The sequence below is a fragment of the Gymnodraco acuticeps genome, unplaced genomic scaffold (genome assembly GCF_902827175.1).
Source record: "Gymnodraco acuticeps unplaced genomic scaffold, fGymAcu1.1, whole genome shotgun sequence".
Lineage (NCBI taxonomy): Eukaryota > Metazoa > Chordata > Actinopteri > Perciformes > Bathydraconidae > Gymnodraco > Gymnodraco acuticeps.
Window position 1 is genome coordinate 76,937 of NW_022990468.1, and position 23,102 is coordinate 100,038.

Here is a 23,102-nt window from a genome sequence, read left to right on the forward strand (position 1 = left end):
GATTCCATCATTCTTCCGCTTGCTTCTTAACTCCACATGGTGTGAGGGATGTGAAACAGCTGTCAAGTGCAACTCAGTACGGTGCACTTATGTTCGCTTTAACAATAATGCAACTGGCAATACATTTTTCTGCTGCAAATGCATCACAGCACTGTCTCTGGCTCAGTGTGCACAAGGTCATCGAGGGAGAGTCACCACAACAACTACAGGAGCCATCCATCTCACTTATCGCTGAATGTGCAACGGTGAATAATCACATTATGATAAATAGGGGGGCTTCTCCCACAGTGGCAAATATATAGTGTACATACCACAAGTGGATCTATCTGAATGAAAAGCAGCAGCACAGAGACATTTGCAGACAAACAGTAGATAATAAATGTCATCTTCTCCATACATTCCTTCACCTGCATCTACATTGAAGGGAAATCACAAGAGCTCCACCTTTCATTGCATTTCTGTCAGAGGTGTAACGTTACTAAGTATACTCAAATACTGTATTTAAGTAAAATGTTGAGGTACTTGTGCTTGAGTATTTACATGTTATGCTACTTTGTACTTCTACTTTATTACAATTCAGAGGTAAATCATGAACTTTTCCTCCACTACATGTATTGATACCTTTAGTTACTTCACAGATCTGGATGAATGATGTGAAATATAACCAAGTGTTGAATCAGACTTTAGTTCCACCTGGAGTAAATCCACCAGCTACCCTGCAGTATACAAAGTCATTCAGACTAGCTGCACCTTCACCAGCTTTGAGAACACTTTCATGATCAATCATTATAAAACATATCATATATATTATTCTGAAATGGACCAATCTGCACAACGACTACTTTTACTGTCGCTACTTTCACTATATTTAGATGAGAATACTTTTCTACTTTCACTTGAGGAACATTTTGAATGCAGGACTTTTACTGTAACAGAGTATTCCTCTTGTATTTCTACTTTTACTCAAGTACACAATCTGAGTACTTCTACTTTTACTCAAGTACAAGATCTGAGTACTTCTACTTTTACTCAAGTACAAGATCTGAGTACTTCTACTTTTACTCAAGTACAAGATCTGAGTGTATACTTCTACTTTTACTCAAGTACAAGATCTGAGTGAATACTTCTACTTTTACTCAAGTACAAGATGTGAATGTATACTTCTACTTTTACTCAAGTACAAGATCTGAGTACTTCTACTTTTACTCAAGTACAAGATCTGAGTGTATACTTCTACTTTTACTCAAGTACAAGATCTGAGTACTTCTACTTTTACTCAAGTACAAGATCTGAGTACTTCTACTTTTACTCAAGTACAAGATCTGAGTACTTCTACTTTTACTCAAGTACAAGATCTGAGTACTTCTACTTTTACTCAAGTACAAGATCTGAGTACTTCTACTTTTACTCAAGTACAAGATCTGAGTGTATACTTCTACTTTTACTCAAGTACAAGATCTGAGTGAATACTTCTACTTTTACTCAAGTACAAGATGTGAGTGTATACTTCTACTTTTACTCAAGTACAAGATCTGAGTACTTCTACTTTTACTCAAGTACAAGATCTGAGTACTTCTACTTTTACTCAAGTACAAGATCTGAGTACTTCTACTTTTACTCAAGTACAAGATCTGAGTACTTCTACTTTTACTCAAGTACAAGATCTGAGTACTTCTACTTTTACTGAAGAACAAGATCTGAGTACTTCTACTTTTACTCAAGTACAAGATCTGAGTACTTCTACTTTTACTCAAGTACAACTGAGTACTTCTACTTTTACTCAAGTACAAGATCTGAGTACTTCTATTTACTCAAGTACAAGATCTGAGTACTTCTACTTTTACTCAAGTACAAGATCTGAGTACTTCTACTTTTACTCAAGTACAAGATCTCTGATACTTCTACTTTTACTCAAGTACAATATCTGAGTACTTCTACTTTTACTCAAGTACAAGATCTGAGTACTTCTACTTTTACTCAAGTACAAGATCTGAGTACTTCTACTTTTACTCAAGTACAAGATCTGAGTACTTCTACTTTTACTCAAGTACAAGATCTGAGTACTTCTACTTTTACTCAAGTACAAGATCTGAGTACTTCTACTTTTACTCAAGTACAAGATCTGAGTACTTCTACTTTTACTCAAGTACAAGATCTGAGTACTTCTACTTTTACTCAAGTACAGGATCTGAGTACTTCTCCCACTTCTGCTTGCTGTAAATAAACCCTCCCTCAAAAGCAATACGTATTAAAGGAGCATGGAGGCGGACGGGTGTGTGGGTGAGAGAGGTGTGTGAAGAGAGAGGTGTGTGAAACGGTGGCAGCAGGTGAACTAACTCAAAGGAAGTGTGTGCGGGGGAAAAGGAAACCTATAGGAAGGGGAGCGGGTTATGTGGGGGCATTAAAGGAACGTCTATTTTAGAGCAGATGGGAAACAGATGAGGGCTCCACCTGGGTCTCAATTATCATCAGTGTGGATTCAAGATGCTAAGGTTTTATTGTCATATGCACAAAGCTACAGTGTAGAAATGGCAATGCAATTCTTCTGACCTGAGCTCCTCCAACAATGCAACATATATATTAAAAATATAAAATAAAAAGTAGTGCAAAAAGTCTATATACATGTCAATAGAGTGGAGGCACCAATGCAACTTCTCCTCCTGGAAGGGCTACAGGGTGGTGTGTGTGTGTGTGTGTGTGTGTGTGTGTGTGTGTGTGTGTGTGTGGTGTGTGTGTGTGTGTGTGTGTGTGTGTGTGTGTGTGTGTGTGGTGTGTGTGTGTGTGTGTGTGTGTGTGTGTGTGTGTGTGTGGTGGTAAATGGCAGAGACATGTTGGACAGTGTTTTCTCAACAGGGTCAGATCACCCTGACCTTTAGTGCTTTCATCACGAAGAGAGGGACGTTCTTTGGAGCTGTATCAGTAAATTAATTGAACACAAAGCCTGCTTTCACTGTGTCCTTTTTCACGAGGCATTATATGAGAGCATGTCAGGATGTTGGCAAAGCTTCTTTATGTTTATTTCAAGGTTCATATTGATACGAGAAAGGAGCAAAGCCTTTACCTGTTTGGTTAATAATCTTGTAGACTGTTTGTATTTTGCTTTCTACTGCCCCTTATACTCCTTATGACATGTCTATATACTGCATTACACAAAAGCTGCTATCTGTCATCGTCCAGGCAGAATTAAATGGGGGATACTTTATTTTATACTACTACTACTACCAATAATATATAATAATTGGACTGGCACCACATTACCTGTCTGAGTTGTTGCACCGCCATGCTCCAGCTACAGCAGTGTTTCTCAAACTTTTTCATACCAAGGACCACTTAACCAATAACAAAACACTCGCGGACCACCTAACTCCACAAATATCCAAAAACACATCGTTTTTTACAAATCGCCTGAAAATGGTACAAACAAGTGGCAACATGTGTGATGAAGGTGTTTATCTGGGCTATATCATGCAATCGAAAGTGAAACTTAAGCTCGCTCCATTGCGGAGATATTCCTGCGAGAGTGCGGAAAACTTAAATTTATTTATTTATTTCAAATGTGAAATGTTACCAATATACTCACGGACCACTAGGGGGCGCTCACAGACCCCCAGTGGTCCGCGGACCACACTTTGAGAAGCACTGAGCAGCTCCCAGACTGTGGAACAGCCTCCCAGCACATATCCGGACTGCTGAGTCTATTGAACTTTTTAAATCTCAGCTAAAAACTCACCTCTTTGCACTGTCTTGTAATACTCGTTGAACATTACATTTTTATATGTGTATGTGGTTTTTTTTAAATTGTATTTAATTTTGTATATGTTTCTAGTTATTGTGCTTTTTATCATGTTTATAATTATTGTTTTATTATTGTAGTCCCATTGTGTTATTTAATATTGTAGTTATTGCCTGTACAGCACTTTGGTCAACTGAAGGTTGTTTTACATGTGCTATATAAATAAATAAAGATTGAGATTGAATAATACTATTACTCCTAGGAATACTATGTTTACTACAAATACTACTACTTATACTATGAATATAACTACTACAAAAACGACTACCAATAATATTACTTGGCTTAACATTTCCAATTCAAATCATTTTCCCTTTTCTGCATTTTTGAAGTGAATTTGTTTCCTTATGAAAAGCATTATTAACCTCTGTATCTGAAATGTGGAATATGAACCTTCATATACATTTATTAAATAATATCTTACATGCCTGGAATCTAGTTAGCCAAAACGTCTTAACTGCATGCACATCGTAAACATTGTATAACCTCTTCTACCCTCTTCATCCCTCCTCCTCCTCCTCTTCCTCCTTCAGACTCCCAGACAGCTTCCCAGGGAACAAAAGCTACACTTCTTCTTCACACCCTGACAGCGCGACAAATTAGGTGCCAATTACATGTGTTTGAGTGACTTGTTTGTGGGCAAACTGGAGCAGCTGGCAGACATTGGACTGAGACCCCCTGAAGTCATTTCATATTGCAGAATAAGCCCCGAGCCTGCAGGTGAGATTATGTGGAAATGCTGAAAATGTGTGCTCCCTCTTTAATTACACTCTCTCTCACCTCTCCATTCTGTCAGCGTGTGTTGACTGGACAGGTGATTTAAATTGGGCTGTCCTTTTATTCAGCTCTAACCAAACACTTTCACATTACAATGTATGAAAGGAGATGATGGAGAGCGTAATAATGATAAACCCTTACTAATAATAAGGGTCATTATCAGTGGTGGGAAGTACAAGCGCCATACTCAAGTTCAAATGTTGAGGTACTTGAGTATACTTCTACAACAATTCAAAGGTAGATATTCTACTTTTTACTTCAATACATTCATTTTAAAACCGTAGTTACTTCAAAGATTCAGATTTCTAAACATAGAACTAATGAATAACTACTACTCGTTATATTTAACCATCCAAAACATGATTTGGGAAATTAATTGGTGGCAATTTTGCTAATTGTTGTGTATAGTATTTTTTGAGAAAGACTACTTATTTTCACCGTTGTAAGAATGTGGCATGGATTTTATCATCTGTTTTTGCAACTATATATGTTTTCTAATGCTGTCAAAATTATCGCGTTAACGGCGGTAATTAATTTTTTGAATTAATTGCATTAAAATATTTAACGCATTTAACGCATGTGCAGAATGGCCCGCCCCATACGTGCCACCAGTGGCAGCGCCAGGGTATGGCTGGGGTAGGCTACAGCCATACCAAGAAATGGCTTAGCTCCACCTTGAAAAATGATGTTAAAGTAAGCTAAATAAAGTCTGCCAACTCGCGGAGTAAATTGCACAGACAGCAGTTAGTCAGTCAGATTGATTTCAGCAGCCACTTGTCTGGAAATACCGAAGACTAGAAACGGTTTTGAAAACTTTTGTCACGTAGTGATCGTCTTCTCAATAGAACATCTTTGATAATGTCTTCTGGCCAATCAGAATCAAGATAACGGCGTGGTGTTGTTGCAGGAAGTCCCGACGGAGAATACTTTTGCGGTAGTACATCTCTCTATACATCGATACAACATTACGTGTTGATAGAAATCAACACGTAATGAAATCAGACCCCACGGTTTGATGATTGATAGGTGTGTGGGCTGTCTTTCATTTTGACACACAGAACAATGTTATAATAAACATACTGTATGTTAAATGGATATATCCGCCTTCTTTCATTTATCTTTCCATTCCCAAAACAATATACATAAAGAAATGGCATATTTTGGACATAGTTCGAATGGTGATTAATCATGATTAATTTTTAAGCTGTGATTAATCTGATTAAAAATTGTAATCGTTTGACAGCCTTAATGTTTTCACAATGTTTTGTTCACCTGAAGTTTCTTGCTGTCACACTTTGTATGAATGAGTCTGACAGCCTTATAGCGATAAGGCTGTCAGACTCAGAGGTGACCAACTCATTCATGACAGAGGATGACAGAAGTCACACACTCACCGGCAACAACATCCGGTGTCCACAGACACTTGTTAGTCTTTGTTATGATAGTTCCCGTCTGAAAGACACGGTTCTCTAATAACAGTGACTTGCCAAGTTTCCAGACGCTTTTCTGAAAAGTTGTAATATTTTCAACCTAGTCCTGGAGCACTCGGAGCGGCCGCACAACAACAACAAAAAGACGCTGGCGTTTAGAAAAAGGCACCATGTGGACACAGGCCCTAAAACATTTCATTGATCCAGCGTCCTCAAATGTGATGATTTAAATATCTTACTTCATTTGTACATATAGTAACATTCTCAATGCAGGGTTTTCACTTGTAATGGAATATTTCTACAGTGTACTATTCATACTCTGCGACTGTGGCTGTGAGGGGGTGCGGTCGTCTTTCAACCAGAAGGTTGTGGGTTCGATCCCAGACCATGCAGTCAACATGTCGATGTATCCTTGGGCAAGATACTTAACCCTGAGTTGCTCCTGATGGCCAACGGTGTGTGAATGTTAGTTCCTAGAGTAACTGCTCTGTATGAATGGGTGAATGACATGTGGTATGTAAAGCGCTTTGAGGGGTCTTAAAGACTGGATAAAGCGCTATATAAGTACAGTCCATTTACCACTACTCTGCCTTAAAGGTGGGGTAGGTCATTTTGGAGAATCCAGCTCGAGTGCGCTAGAATTTGAAAATACACAGCCGGAACAAATCTGCCACTTCCTTACAGAGCCCCTCCTCCAACACACAGGAACGCGCACATGACCAATGAGGGCACGAGATAAGTTTGTGCACAGAAGGAAGGCTGACAGGCAGGTAGGCCATCCAGTTACTTTAGCCGGGCCGGCTCAGATGATTGGTGGTGCTTTTTACAGCGCCACGTCTTCCACAGATGACATTTTTTATGGATTTTTTTTTTGTCAAAGCATTTAAGATATTCATTGCTATCGGGATGTTAAGAGCATTCCATGGAATATAACAAAAAGTGTATCTCGAGCCGGTTTCTCAAACTTACCTACCCCACCTTTAAGTAAAGGATGTGAACACTTCTTCCACTACTGGTCATTATGCAGTAAAACGCTGTGTCAGTGAGAGTGCTTTGGGGCTGACTAAACCGCATATTTCAAAATATAATAATCAGACATGACACCCTTCTGTAGTGGAAACATGAAAAGCAAAGCACAGAAGGTAAAAGGTGAGAAAAGAACAAGAGGAGCAGCTCCGACCTCCTCGTGTTAAACGTGACCTTTTCTTACCAGCCGGTGTTGAACTCGACGTGGGCATCAAAGAATCCGACGACAGGAGCCGTGGCCGCGTTCCAGCCGTGAATCCTGGCTCGAATCAGACCTTCCCGTTTGCTGTTCCTCACAATCTTCACCAGGCCCGGGTAGCGTTTGTTCACATACTGATCCAAGTTGAATTTCAGCTCCACTGAAAGAGGCAAGGCAAGGCAAGTTTACTTATATAGTACTTTTCAACACAAGGCAATTCAAAGTGCTTTACAAAAATGAAAGACATGAAAGGTCCCCTATTATACTGTTTTTATTCAATATATTACAGGTCTCAGATATATACAGAACCTGTCTCTGATTGGCTGAAACACCAAACAGATTATTGCAGCATTACCCATAATCCCCTCTGTTTCAGCCCTGTTTCCAAAGTGCTGATTCTCTGTCTGTTACTTTAGATGAAAATAAGGAGCCCCTCCCCACGCCCCTCTGAGAGACATTTGGTTACAAAGAACACAAGAGGTGCATTCACACCGCAGTACTTTTCCCACAAAGGTTCATGAGAACTTAGTTCATGAGAACTCTTTTGTCGCGTTCACACCAAAAAGAGCCGGTACTAAAATTAGTTCATGAGAACCTTTTTACCCCCTCGAAAGTCCCAGCTAGAGAGCAGGGACTTTCGAGCGGCTCTCTTGTGAGAAAATAGCTATATGTCTGATTGGCTGGGCGGATTGCAAACCACGCCCCGTAAAACTCCCAAAAAGTTTTGTGAAGCCGCCATTTTATTATCCTCTCATTAGCATTATTAGCATTAGACCAGCGCAGAAACGCAGAGAGACTAACTTATGGCAACACAAAATAAAACATGGGAGCGGTGGAGATGAGGAGGTGTCTGCATTCTGGCGATTTACTCGGAAGGCTTCAGTAGAAGCTGCTGGGACTCCCAGCAGCTTCTACTGAAGCCAGTCCCCAACTCCGGGGACTTCCGGCCGGGGACTTTGGGCGGCAGTATACGCCGTGAAGTGGTTTGCGGCCTGCCAGTAAACCCAAAGCAGAAGAAGAAGAAGTGACGTCAGCGGCTTCATTTGCCTAATCCTCCCCCAGGGACTTATTCCGGTGTGAACGCGATCTGTACTTAGTTCATGAGAACTAAAGAGTTCACATGAACTAAGTTCAAATGAACCTTTGTGGGAAAAGTACTGCGGTGTGAATGCGCCTAAGGGTGCTCTAGGAGGAGATTCAGGTGATAAGGTGGGGGGGGGGGGTTACCTTGGTTGGTGATTGGCTAATGGTTACTCAAGACAAAACATCGTTATGACATCATAAAGTGGCCAAAATCTGATCAGCTCATTTTCAGACAGGTTTTTATAGAAATGGATCAAAAAGAGAGAGAATCTTTGTTCCTGAAACTTTCAGAGTCTCTTTCCACAGAGGGGACACATGTTGATGTAGAAGAGACATGAAGAAGAGGGGACACATGTTGATGTAGAAGAGACATGGAGAAGAGGGGACACATGTTGATGTAGAAGAGACATGAAGAAGAGGGGACACATGTTGATGTAGAAGAGACATGAAGAAGAGGGGACACATGTTGATGTAGAAGAGACATGAAGAAGAGGGGACTCATGTTGATGTAGAAGAGACATGAAGAAGAGGGGACACATGTTGATGTAGAGGAGACATGAAGAAGAGGGGACACATGTTGATGTAGAAGAGACATGAAGAAGAGGGGACACATGTTGATGTAGAAGAGACATGAAGAAGAGGGGACACATGTTGATGTAGAAGAGACATGAAGAAGAGGGGACACATGTTGATGTAGAAGAGACATGAAGAAGAGGGGACACATGTTGATGTAGAAGAGACATGAAGAAGAGGGGACACATGTTGATGTAGAAGAGACATGAAGAAGAGGGGACACATGTTGATGTAGAAGAGACATGAAGAAGAGGGGACACATGTTGATGCAGAAGAGACATGAAGAAGAGGGGACACATGTTGATGTAGAAGAGACATGAAGAAGTGGATTTTGCACAATAGGAGACCTTTAAGAGCATAAAACACATTAGAAACATTAAAAGGCAAAGATAATAAAACATGAATAACACAGGTACATGATTACAAGTTACAGAGCAGTGTAAGATGTGAATAGTTCAAGCAGTCAGAGTTGCAGCGGACCTGCAGGTTTCTGGTAGTTTGTTCCATATATTTGGCAAAGCCCTCACCAAATGCTCACATTCCTCTACCCCTAGTCTTCCCATGAATGAAATCGTTCTTTAAATGACATCCAAACGAGTCGAGAGGACATTAGCCAGGCAGCTGTAGCAAATGATAATGTACTTTCAAAATGGTCTAACTTCACTTGATTCTTAATTTCAGGAGTTTGGCTAAAAAAAAAGTTTTGAGAACTATTGTCAGGAAGCAAGCAGGAAGAAAAATGCCATCAGTTTCTCATTACACTTTGAAAAGTAATTACATAACTAAGTCATTATTCAACAGCTAAACTTATTTGTCACATTAGCAGCTCACTCAGCTTCACATTAGCTGGTACCTTAAGCTTAACAACTCCAAGCCTCCAAATACACAAAACAGCTCTTCAGTATTCAACAAGTGTAGGAATAGAAAACCAGACATAATTGTTTTACAAGAATGGTTTCGAGGTATTTACTGATCATCATGACCTAGCTTAGCATTAGCCTAGCTACTTGCATGTAGCACTAGTCCCGTATTACAGTGAAACAGTGGGGTTTACACACCCGCAAATTAGCATATTATGTCCTCTTTAAACATTACAAATACAAAATACCAAAATTAAGTTTCTGCAACAAAAGAGCAGGCAACATCTTAATGAAAATATTGGATTCCCAATTTTATAACTCGATATCCAAGCCCACGTTGACATATTTTGCCCCGCTTGACAGGTGTTTCCTCAAAAAGTAGAATGAAAGATATCTGGGATTCATAATGGGAGACACAACTAACATTTCTACAGTTTTATGGAAATGTGGTGCAGCACCATAACATCCACTTCCTCTCAATGCCACAATACTATAAGTGTATTTTAGTAAAAGTCAAAACCTCCAAAACCATAGCACTTAATATTTCTTTAACATGGGTGTGATGGTAGGTAGGCCGCATACTTATATATATAATATATATTCTTGAAATGGCAAATTTAAGTTTATTTAGTGGGGGCTCGGAAAAGTTAGGAAAAAAAGGGTCAACACATTTTGTTTATAGCAAACTAATGAGGAGATAAAACATAAACCGAGGGCTCATGCATTTTAAACGAGACACTGTTTTGGTATTGGCAGCCTCGATGCTTACTCATAAACCAAATCGTCTCACAAATTGTTTAAAATCGAACTAGAAATTAATTTGATCATCCAAACTGAAGTCTCTATTCCAGCTGGATTACACCATCTCTCCGCCTCTGCTCTCTCAGACGAGCTTGGCAGTCATAACTTTAAAAAATAAAGTTTCCCGGGTAACAGCCAGTTGCACAAATTGCCGTCTGTGTTTGGTCGGAGAATAGATGACGGTTTGAGTTTCTCCTCTGGGTGACTGCTGAGCGCTCCACTTTCTGGGGGAGAGATTAATAAGGATGCTTGTGGCTCTGAGCAGAATCCACACCTCACCAGTGTGGCTTGCCATAAATCAGACAGAGAGAGAAAGTAGAAAAATGTCTAATCCCTTTTTCTGCGAGGCTGTGGAGACTCAGTGAGTGGAAGGATAACAAAATGTGGGGGCAGTGACCCTTGAAGCCAATGGGTCTTAGCATTTGACACCAAATTAAAGCAACCACTCATGGAGACTTCTTCTGTTTCTGCCTGCTGGGGATGTGTGGGTTTTTTTCTTTCTTTGGTATTCTAATGTTTAAAGAGGCCCTATCCTGCTTTTTGGGTTTTCCCTTTCCTCTAGTAGGTTTTGGTGCATGTAAATGGTCAGCAAAGGATGGAATTCAGAGATTGGGTTCTCTCCCACTCACCTCCCTGCCTGAAAACACCTCCATCGGACTTCTTTGTTTACTTCAGGAAAATACTGTCATGACTATGTAACACTCACGCTTCTATTGGCTAGCGCTCTAGCACATTGTACGTGATAGGCTAAGGGGCGGGACATCTCTAAGCGGTTGACCAATCACAACAGAGCCGGCCAGCTAACCAATCAGAGCAGACTGGGCTCTGGTTTCAGACAGAGGGTGAAAAGAGGTGCTGCAGCACAGGCAGTATGAGAAGAATTAAGAGCTTTTTGAACCTTAAAGTATGGAGACATGAAGTAGAGACACTACATACTGATATACACCTGAACATCAGCAGGAGAGGACTCTTTAAAGTAGAGACACTACATACTGATATACACCTGAACATCAGCAGGAGAGGACTCTTAAAAGTAGAGACCTACATACTGATATCCACCTGAACATCAGCAGGAGAGGACTCTTTAAAGTAGAGACCTACATACTGATATACACCTGAACATCAGCAGGAGAGGACTCTTTAAAGTAGAGACACTACATACTGATATACACCTGAACATCAGCAGGAGAGGACTCTTTAAAGTAGAGACACTATATACTGATATACACCTGAACATCAGCAGGAGATAACTCTTTAAAGTAGAGACACTACATACTGATATACACCTGAACATCAGCAGGAGAGGACTCTTTAAAGTAGAGACACTACACACTGATAGACACCTAACATCAGCAGGAGAGGACTCTTTAAAGTATAGACACTACATACTGATATAACACCTGAACATCAGCAGGAGAGAACTCTTTAAAGTAGAGACACTACATACTGATATACACCTGGACGTCAGCAGGAGAGGACTATTTAACTGATATACACCTGAACATCAGCAGGAGAGACTCTTTAAAGTAGAGACACTACATACTGATATACACCTGAACATCAGCAGGAGATAACTCTTTAAAGTAGAGACACTACATACTGATATACACCTGAACATCAGCAGGAGAGACTCTTTAAAGTAGAGACACTACATACTGATATACACCTGAACATCAGCAGGAGAGGACTCTTTAAAGTAGAGACACTACATACTGATATACACCTGAACATCAGCAGGAGAGGACTCTTTAAAGTAGAGACACTACATACTGATATACACCTGAACATCAGCAGGAGAGAACTCTTTAAAGTAGAGACACTACATACTGATAAAACCTGAACATCAGCAGGAGAGGACTCTTTAAAGTAGAGACACTACATACTGATATACACCTGAACATCAGCAGGAGAGGACTCTTTAAAGTAGAGACACTACATACTGATATACACCTGAACATCAGCAGGAGAGGACTCTTTAAATTGGAGACACTACATGCTGATATACACCTGAACATCAGCAGGAGAGGACTCTTTAAAGTAGAGACAATACATACTGAAAATAAGAGGTTAGAAGCTTTTTCTCCCTAGCCTTCAGAGATGCCGTCATTTAAAAAACAATTAAGTTTGAATGGAAATATTAGATGTATTCTAAAAAGAGAAAGATATTATTTTTCATTTCCTCCCCATCTTATCATCTTGTGTTCCTCAGATGTATCTGAGCACTCTTTGCAGGGGATGGGATGGAAATCACTAGATTAAACTTCATAACTGTCGAAAAATAAGTTAAAACTCAACCTGCCAAAATAATAATAGCTAATTACAGTTAACATTACTTTTGATACACTTCTTCATAATGCTGGTGATTCTGGAGCTGCTTATTTAAGTCTTCATTAAGTGATGACATGACAGGGTCTATGCATGAATCCTGAAGTCAAATGTAAGACCTTTTTTAAGACCCTTTCCATACATTTTAAGACCTCATCGCCACTTGGAGTTTTAACCGGTTACCTTGGCGACACACTTTACCTCACATTTACTATATACAGTATTGATTGTCCTTCCTCCTTATCTTCCAACCATTTGGACGCAGACTTGCATTTCCCCATAACGATGTTGCTTAGCAACCGGCGTAAACGGACCTTCGCGCGCTATCAAGCAGTGAGCGCGCGATGTCCTGTTCAGATGACGTCAAATCCAACGGGATGCCATAAATAAACTACACAGAATCACACTACACACCTACGCAATGATTACATTCAGGCAGACTGTAGAATACAACCTCTTTGGACCATTTATATACTTATTGAAAACAAGCTACAAAATGTAATACCTTGGAAAATGCCGTTTAATACTTTTTAATAGCCTTCATTTTCGCTAAATTGATTTATCAGCTTTTAATACTTTTTAAGACCCCGCGGACGCCCTGTATGAGAGCATTTCATTCTCGTACATTTAGATGGTAAAGGTCAACTTTATCAAACCTGGTGTTACAGAAAGTTATCTAACAAATGTCCCTTAAATTGTAGTTCACATTTATATCAAAGAGCACAAAGTTAAACCTTCCTTTAGTCTTTCATCTATTGTATATCGTTAAAGCATCTCTAAACAGTGGCTACGAATTAGCACGCTGTTAGCATTTAGCATTTGACACGTAAGATTATTCAGACATAACGAGGTTCAACTCTTCCTGGTTTGATTGGTCGCTGTTAAAAGCTGCATCGGCCTCTTTAAACAGGTCCAGATTAGTTTCCTTTGCACTGTTGAAGGTTTTGAACCTGGGCCTCCTTCATCATCGGCCCACCCTGCAGCTGCAATATGATAAAAGCTATTAGGATGTAATAATTACTGGAAGGAGAAAAGTTATGGGGCCTCGCTCTGATCCTAGCAAATAAAACATTGGACTGTGTCCACGGGCGCAGAGTTATGGAGCCGAGAATACATTTTAAAAAGGACTAGCGGTGAAACGTAGCGGAGGATAAATAACTATCCATCATACTATGAATTTAAAATGAACGCTTAGTAGACGGCAGGAGCGTCATGAATTTCTTGGGCCAAATGGGAGATTATGAGCTGCTGTGCTAAGAATAGATGGCACAGAGGACATGCTTCTGATTATTTAAACTGTGGTAAAGCCAACTTGCTCCAAAGCCTGAAATAAATCCTCCTACAAACTGCCTTTTATGACCTAACTTGCAGCGCACCTGTATTTAGAATAAGCTGCAGGGTTTTCTGTTTCTGATCCAGTGAGATCAGCCTCACAACAGCAGACAGGTGTGTTTGATTGTGTTTATAAAAGTTACAACATCTGCAGCTATACAAAAGATCTCCTTCTTTTTTTAAATACTTTTAATTTATTGACTTTAACCTGTTAAGCCCTAAGCCTGTTTTTCAGGTCTCAGGCTCGAAAATAACATTCTCGGAACAAATGACCATATCTTCCCTTCTAAAAGGGTTACATTAATAATCATTTTTCTCTAAGCAAGGTTGCATCTGTGAGTTGTATGTAGAAGTGTCAGAATCAATATAGATGTTTTTATTTTAAAGTAAATTCAGATTGAACATAGTAAAACAATGTAAATGATTGTGTCCGTCCAAAAAAAAAATATTACTTATAGTGAAAACCACCCTTCAATGATGGGATGGTACTAAAAGCTTTAGGAATCCAAACTATAACATATAATAAGTACCCTGTATCAAGATTGATGCAAAACAAGTGAAGTTTGACTTTTTTAGAGAGATTTAAAAAAACACTTCTGGGGTCATTTGGGTGCATTTTCCATATCTCTGTGCAGATAAGTAATAAGGGTATTTTTGCCTTGAGTTCTGTGCTGTGTTTTTTCACTCATTTAGACGCTTCTTGTGAGACTTGTGTTTTGTTTCGGTAAAAATTGTTCATATCTTCAGTTAGCTGAGTTTCTAACCGTTAAGTGAGTATGACACATTAATAGGTTTTTAAATATTAAGAAGCCCTGAGACACAGTTTCGTGAAAAAGCTACCCGCCGGACCCGGATTAGGGTCCTCTCGGGTTTAACAGGTTAAGAGATGCACTTTGCTCAGAATATTAACTCCAAATCGTACTTAAAGTATAGGTTAAAAACAGCAAAGACTTTTTTTTAAAAATAAAAACAAATCATATATATAAAAATATAGATAAAAAAATAATTAAGAAATAACAAATGTAAAAATACATTATAGTTATTGAACATGTAAACCGTCTTACCACAAGTAATGTGAGGTTCATTACATATTCATAAACGAATGTAAGATGATACTCCCCTCCCTCGCAGTGAGACAGAATAGACCCTCGCTATAAATGGAGAGCGCTTTGGCAGCCGACCTGTGCACACCGGAAATAATCTGTGCAGCAGCGTGTCAGCAGTATGGAGGTTATCCACCTCTCACACACTTATTGGAAACAGAGCGGTGGTAAATGGGTTCATGTTTTTTCACTTCTACACCCTTAACCTACTCTTAACATTCATTTTAAATTCTGCAACAATATGCTGGACTTTCTCGGAATCACCGACGGTTAAATTATGAAAAAAAGGGATGCACTCTTTAACTTGGATTACATTAAAAGATCAGTTTTTTAATCACCCATTCTCATTGTTCTTAACGGGATGAAATTCAGCTAACTGACGATATGAACCATTTTTAGAAACACAAGGGTAATAGCAAGCCTTTGAATTAGCCCTGAGTGAAAGAAATGCTAACGCACTTAGCACAGAACTCATGGTATAAATACTTTATTACTTATCGGATCTGCACAAACAAGATATCAGATTAAAGCTGAGATTCCACAGATTCTAGAAATATAAGTATCATCACTGTGCGACCAAAACCCGCGGCAGCTCAGGCAAACACACAACGTAGCTTTACTGAGCCAAAACGGCAAATATGTCTTACCTTTTGCTTTTCTGATCAAAAGTTGTGTTCAACCCTAACCCTAATGCATTGGAAAACCTGCTCGTACTCTACTACCTTCGTGCAAGTAGTGATGGAAATACGTTTATTAAGTTTAAGCTACACTTTTAATGGAAAGCAAATTAAGAGGACTCCAAAAAAATGGAACTAAATGAGACCAAATAAATGTTATCGTAGCAAATAAAAACAAATATCCGTGAGCATGTTAATAAACACGTTTTCCATTACTTAATGCCATATTAACTCCCATCTTCTTTGTTTGTTATGTATTACTGTGCCTGCTCATATTATGCAGTACTTTTGGATTGCAAGTATTTTATTTTATGCTATTTTTCATTATATTTACATCTTACATTTGTATTTAGTTTTTATTCCTTACATTCATTATTTCCGTTGTTATTATCCTTCTGAAAATTCATTTTTCTGCAGTTTATAATGTTTTTGTTATATATATATATTTAAAGTCTGCTGATCTGTCTCGAAACTAGAGCAACTTTGCAACTACAAAGAGCTATTGTCCATTTGCAGCTGGAGAGTCAGATAGACTTGTAACCCTTAGATGCATAAGTGGGTCTTTTTTGACCCGGTGAGGTGGTTTTCTTGAAGTATAATAATAATAATAATAATTCCTTACATTTATTAAAGCGCTTTACAAATACACATTACACGTACACAATACCCACAGGAGCAAGTTCAGGTGAAGTGTCTTGCCCAAGGACACAACGGCTTTACAGACGCAGCAGCGGCGGGTTTCACCCCTTGATCTGATGATCATTGCACAGAGCACTATAATAATAATAATAATAATAATAATAATAATAATAATAATCCTTATATTTATTATAGCGCTTTATCAAAGACTCTCAAAGCGCTTTACAAATACACATTACACATACAGATCATACATGTAATGGTCATATACTGTGGACAATACCCACTGCGCCACCCGTCCCAGTATCTTTGTAATTACATTTTTTTATCATTTTATATTCCAGCTATTCCTCAAAAAACATGTTTTGGATATCGTGCCATTCACATTTTAAATTTACATTTGATACATTTTAAGAAATTGTAGTTTTTGTATTTCTACCCCAAGCTTCCATAAGTGGGTCAAAAATGATCCGCATGCATTTTCTATGGAATTTCGTTTTTTTTTCAAAATGTAAAAAAAATGTCTAAAATTATAAATAGTGAAAAATTAACTAGTGTGAACCAAAATATAATATACAAGTGATTTTTCTTAACCAAAATGACAAAAATGGCATAAAAACACATATTATTCTAATACGGGTCCTTTTTGACCCACTTATGGAAGAGTAGAGTTCAGTCACTCGGCATCTAAGGGTTAATGGAAAGTACATTTCCCAAAAACAATTGAGCTTAATTAAAGCAAATTAAGTTCATTGTAGTGAATAAAAACTGTGTGTGTAACAAAATAGATATCATGCAGTATATTAACGAGCCACTCTTTTCACTTAATCCCATTTAATTGTATGCAATGTTTAAAGTAATTCAGCTCCACTTGAAATTATCACTACGAGCTGTATTCAACCGCTCCTCAGTTTATATCCTGTTTTCATTATATGAATCATTAAGTTATCAATTTGGTGCTGGTATTTGCTGGAATTCAATCTTGTAGGGCTCATTAAGCCTTTTCTTTGTGCTAACATAGCAAACAACGATGAATTGTCTTGACACACACACACACACACACACACACACACACACACACACACACACACACACACACACACACACACACACACACACACACACACACACCATGTATACATCACTTCAGGGGACATGACATTGACTTACATGCATTTCCTGGAGACTTATCCTAACCTTAACCATAACCAACACATGCCTAACCCTAACCCTAATCCTAACCAAGTCTTCACCCTAAAATTAATGATTCCTCCATGACCTCCAATTTGTCCCCATAAGGGAGGCGAGTCCCCACACGTGACTATGTAACTAAACAGATGTAGGTCCCCACAAGTATAGTAATGCTAGGCCACACACACACACACACACACACACACACACACACACACACACACACACACACACACACACACACACACACAAAGCCCATCACTGGGAATGTGACTTTAGTTCAGAGCGCTGGGAATAAACCTCTCAGCCAACAATAAATGTCAGCGGCGTACCCAGCTAAGGAAATGTGTCGCGGCTACAAAGCAAACACGCCTTTGCTTTTTAATGACTGTTTCTAAATGCCATTTTCTTAATGTATTTAATTTTTGTAAAGCACTTTGAATTGCCTTGTGTTGAAAAGTGCTATATGCCTTGCCTTGCCTTGCCTTGCCTTGCCTTGCCTTGCCTTGCCTTGCCTTGCCTTGCCTTGCCTTGCCTTTGCCTGCTTGCCTTGCCTTGCCTTGCGTGCCTTGCCTTGCTCCTTGCCTTGCCTTGCCTGCCTTGCCTTGCCTTGCCTTGCCTGCCTTGCTTGCCTTGCCTTGCCTTGCCTTCCTTGCCTTGCCTTGCCTTGCCTTGCCTTGCCTTGCCTTGCCTTGCCTTGCCTTGCCTTGCCTGCCTTGCCTTGCTTGCCTGCCTTGCCTTGCCTTGCCTGCCTTGCCTTGCCTTGCCTTGCCTTGCCTTGCCTTGCCTGCCTTGCTTGCTGCTTGCCTTGCCTTGCCTTGCCTTGCCTTGTTGCCTTGCCTTGCCTTGCCTTGCCTTGCCTTGCCTTGCCTTGCCTTGCCTTGCCTTGCCTTGCCTTGCCTTGCCTTGCCTGCTTGCTTGCCTTGCCTGCCTTGCCTTGCCTTGCCTTGCCTTGCCTTGCCTTGCCTGCCTGCCTTGCCTTGCCTTGCCTTGCCTTGCCTTGCCTTGCCTTGCCTTGCCTTGCCTTGCCTTGCCTTGCCTTGCCTTGCCTTGCCTTGCCTTGCCTTGCCTTGCCTTGCCTTGCCTTGCCTTGCCTTGCCTTGCCTTGCCTTGCCTTGCCTTGCCTTGCCTTGCCTTGCCTATGACACATTAAAACCTTTGAGTCTGGAAAATAGTGAGAATAGGATTGCCCTTCAAAAACTTATTTCAGGAGAACCCTTGCATGGAAGAGACCGTCTACTATAATGAGAGGAAGGTTTGGCGTCCATTTATACACTGGCTTTTATCAGAGTCTGTTCTGTTAGAGCCTCAGTGTAGAGTGGAGATGTGCCAGTGGTGGTTCTTCTTCTTTCAGTATGTTATTCCTGCACTTCTTCTTCTTTCAGTATGTTATTCCTGCACTTCTTCTTCTTTCAGTATGTTATTCCTGCACTTCTTCTTCTTTCAGTATGTTATTCCTGCGCCCTTTTCTCCTCTCCAGCCTGAGGGAGGCAGCCCTGTTCCTCCGTGCCAAGTGAAGGAGGGCCAAGTGTCGTCTGAAATGTAGTTCATTGTCCCTCGCTCTGAAAACTGGAAAGCTTTTAGGATATGGAGCCGAGCGTTGTCAGCTGCTGTGGGCATCATGGTGTGGAGGCAAAAATAAAGCCCACATCACCATGGAGACTGTAGTTTACGCAGCAGTTCTGAAAAGAGGACCAGACAAATCCCATCCCTTTCTATCTCCTCTTGTTGTTTAAGCTATGTGAAAGCCCAGTGTTCACGAGTCATCCGCCCTCAGGGGTTTCTCTCCATCCCTTCAACTGTTACTCACAAACCAACACACAATGAGAAACTGAGTCACACACACCAACAACATGCATTGGAAACAATAGCGTAACAAAAACGACAACTCTAACCCATTTGTGTTTGACGCACATGTTCCACCAGGAATGATATAATAATAAATAGTGACTGTCTCTTCTGAGTAACAGACAGCGTTAGACACAGAGAGACTCCACAGGTTTCAGGATTTAAATTCGGAGAGGATACACTAAACGACAGCTAAATACACATATTTTTAAATTAGCTATTTATTAGCGACACCTCCCCCTTTTAAATGGTCTTTTAGTCTTTATTATTGACCTACTTTTAAATGGTTTTATTTATTTTATAGGTCTTAAAGGGTTTTAACTTCTAACAGTTTTAATCTCAACATTTCCTTTTTAAAATTGGTCTTTTAATATTTTAAGCGTTTAACCTTTTTTAGAATTATGACACATTTTAATTTGTGTTGTACATATATGTTTACTTTCTTTTATAGGGTTGTATATTGTTGAATCGATTCTCTTAATCTTGTGTCTTGTGAGGAATCATTATTTATTTTATTTGTATCATCATACCTTTAACCTCCTTGTGTCTCCAAACCTGTTGAAATGTTATATTTGGTTGCTATGCTGCATGTATCTGTAAAGGTCTTAACATCTGAACTGAGGGGGAGTTCTTGTGGTTTATTTTTAACTTGTGATGTGTGACATTTTGTAAAGCACTTTGAGCTGCACGTGCCGTATGAAAAGTGCTGTATAAATATAAAGCTTTATTATTTATTATTACCTGTACAGATATTGGATCAAACCTCCTTTGAAACTGGCAGAATCTCAGTGACTACCATCAATATCCCACAGAGGACCACAGGGGTCAAACACAAGCTACATATTGCCAGAGATGGCAAAAGTACACACATCCTTTACTCAAGTAGAAGTACAGATACTCGTGTTTAAAAATACTCTGGTGAAAGTAGAAGTACTGACTAAACTTCTTTACTCGAGTAAAAGTAAAGAGGCTTTGAAATGTACTTCAGTAAAAAGTACCCATAACTAGCAGCTGTTTTAAAGAGTACCTGACCTCCCTTTATATTAATAGAACAATAATGTCGTTGTTAGCTAATGAATGTTTCCATGCTGAACAACGGCAACATGACAACGTTTTCATTGGTCCCTCTTCTTTAGAGAAGACCAGGAAATGATGGATACACGGATCGTGTTCAAATCAATAGGCACGCAATGACTCTAAAGAATAATGATCACGCATCAAACACACATTCAGACTAAAGGAACCAGCTGTTTGGAAAATGAGAGAAGTAGAAAGTACAGGTATTTGAGTTCAACATGTAAGAAGTAGAAAGTACAGGTATTTGAGTTCAACATGTGAGAAGTAGAAAGTACAGGTATTTGAGTTCAACATGTAAGAAGTAGAAAGTACAGGTATTTGTGTTCAACATGTAAGAAGTAGAAAGTACAGGTATTTGAGTTCAACATGTAAGAAGTAGAAAGTACAGGTATTTGTGTTCAACATGTAAGAAGTAGAAAGTACAGGTATTTGAGTTCAACATGTAAGAAGTAGAAAGTACAGGTATTTGAGTTCAACATGTAAGAAGTAGAAAGTACAGGTATTTGAGTTCAACATGTAAGAAGTAGAAAGTACAGGTATTTGAGTTCAACATGTAAGAAGTAGAAAGTACAGGTATTTGTGTTCAACATGTGAGAAGTAGAAAGTACAGGTATTTGTGTTCTACATGTAAGAAGTAGAAAGTACAGGTATTTGTGTTCTACATGTAAGAAGTAGAAAGTACAGGTATTTGTGTTCTACATGTAAGAAGTAGAAAGTACAGGTATTTGTGTTCAACATGTAAGAAGTAGGAAGTACAGGTATTTGTGTTCTACATGTAAGAAGTAGAAAGTACAGGTATTTGAGTTCAACATGTAAGAAGTAGAAAGTACAGGTATTTGAGTTCAACATGTAAGAAGTAGAAAGTACAGGTATTTGTGTTCAACATGTGAGAAGTAGAAAGTACAGGTATTTGTGTTCTACATGTAAGAAGTAGAAAGTACAGGTATTTGTGTTCTACATGTAAGAAGTAGAAAGTACAGGTATTTGAGTTCAACATGTAAGAAGTAGGAAGTACAGGTATTTGTGTTCTACATGTAAGAAGTAGAAAGTACAGGTATTTGTGTTCAACATGTAAGAAGTAGAAAGTTCAGGTATTTGGGTTCAAAATGTAAGAAGTCAAAGTAATAAGTCGTCAGAAAAATAAGTAGTGGAGTAAAGTACTGATACAAGAAACATGTATTTAAGTACAGTAACGAAGTATTTGTACTCCACTACTTCCCACCTCTGCATATTGTTCAGAAGCCCATTATTAATTCATCATATTAATAGAGCTGTGAAAGGTCTTACCGCTGTCACTGTTGTCGTCCACCAGGATGATCTCTTTGAGCACGTGAGCCGGTGTGTGGTTGACCACGCTGTGCACGGAGCGCAGGATCACTGACAGAGCCTCGTTCACGAAGATGAAGACCACGGAGATCTGAGGAAGGTCCTCTGCGTACGTCAACAGCTTACACCTGTTAAAATACATCCAGGATTATCAGCCAGTGCAAACAAATAACTGGATAACAGGAAGACTTGGCCACAATATCAGGAGAACCCTCGTGAAAACAAATGCATGGATGAGACAGACTGATATAACGAGAGGAAGGGTCGTCCTCCATTTATACTCAGAGAAACAGATCTTTGAACATCCTTGCATAATAACATTTTACAAATACAATCTCCTTCAAATCTGCCTACAAGTGGCTTTTGTCAGCTTTTAGTTTTCCACAAGTGTTTAGTTTATTTGTTTATAGTGTCGTGGACAGTCCTCATTAATCAATTGTCACAAAGAACAGTAAATGGGGCAGCTTTAGCCAACATGCTAATTTCCAGCTGTTGTCCCCTGCCAGATGATAATAGACACCTTTTTAAAATCACAATACATCAACAGCATTAGTTAAAAAGAAAGGATGAAGTAGATACAGGCGAAAGGCTAAAAGAGAACAATAAAATGCAAACAACACACGTTACACGTCACCTATAGCACATCACAATCACATAACAGTCTCGTCTTTATGTTCAGTCAATGAACACAGTTGCTGGGTTAGGGTTAGGGTTAGGGTGGATGGGTCATTCCAGAATTGGAGGACATTTAAAAAATCTAATAATCCATGCCCAAAATGCTAAAACATGCACTTGTTGTGTTAAACATACTTATCTTGAGACAAAATGTATATAAAGTTGTAGAAAAAGTGGTTTCAAAATATTATTTAAATGATCGAATAGCTCTCGAACATCCGCTAAAATGGCATTTTTCTCTTGTCCCCGCTTCTTGTTGACCAACTTGCATGTCAAATATAACATTTAAAATGTCTCTTGTAATGGTAAAAATCAATTTGTTAAATCATAAACATATTTTAAATAACAGTAATTTTGCACAGAAGGT

The 23,102-nt window shown here is 39.2% G+C and overlaps 1 protein-coding gene across 1 annotated transcript in view; it reads right to left on the reverse strand.

The window, feature by feature from the left end:
* galnt9 (polypeptide N-acetylgalactosaminyltransferase 9) overlaps window positions 1-23,102 on the reverse strand; it is a 124,837-nt gene that overhangs the window by 44,479 nt on the left and 57,256 nt on the right. Inside the window, exons 3-4 of the mRNA XM_034226201.1 lie at window positions 22,022-22,188; window positions 7,211-7,385 (exon numbers count right to left, since the gene is read on the reverse strand). Of these exons, the coding sequence (XP_034082092.1) occupies window positions 7,211-7,385; window positions 22,022-22,188 (342 nt within the window). The remainder of the gene's footprint in view (window positions 1-7,210; window positions 7,386-22,021; window positions 22,189-23,102) is intronic.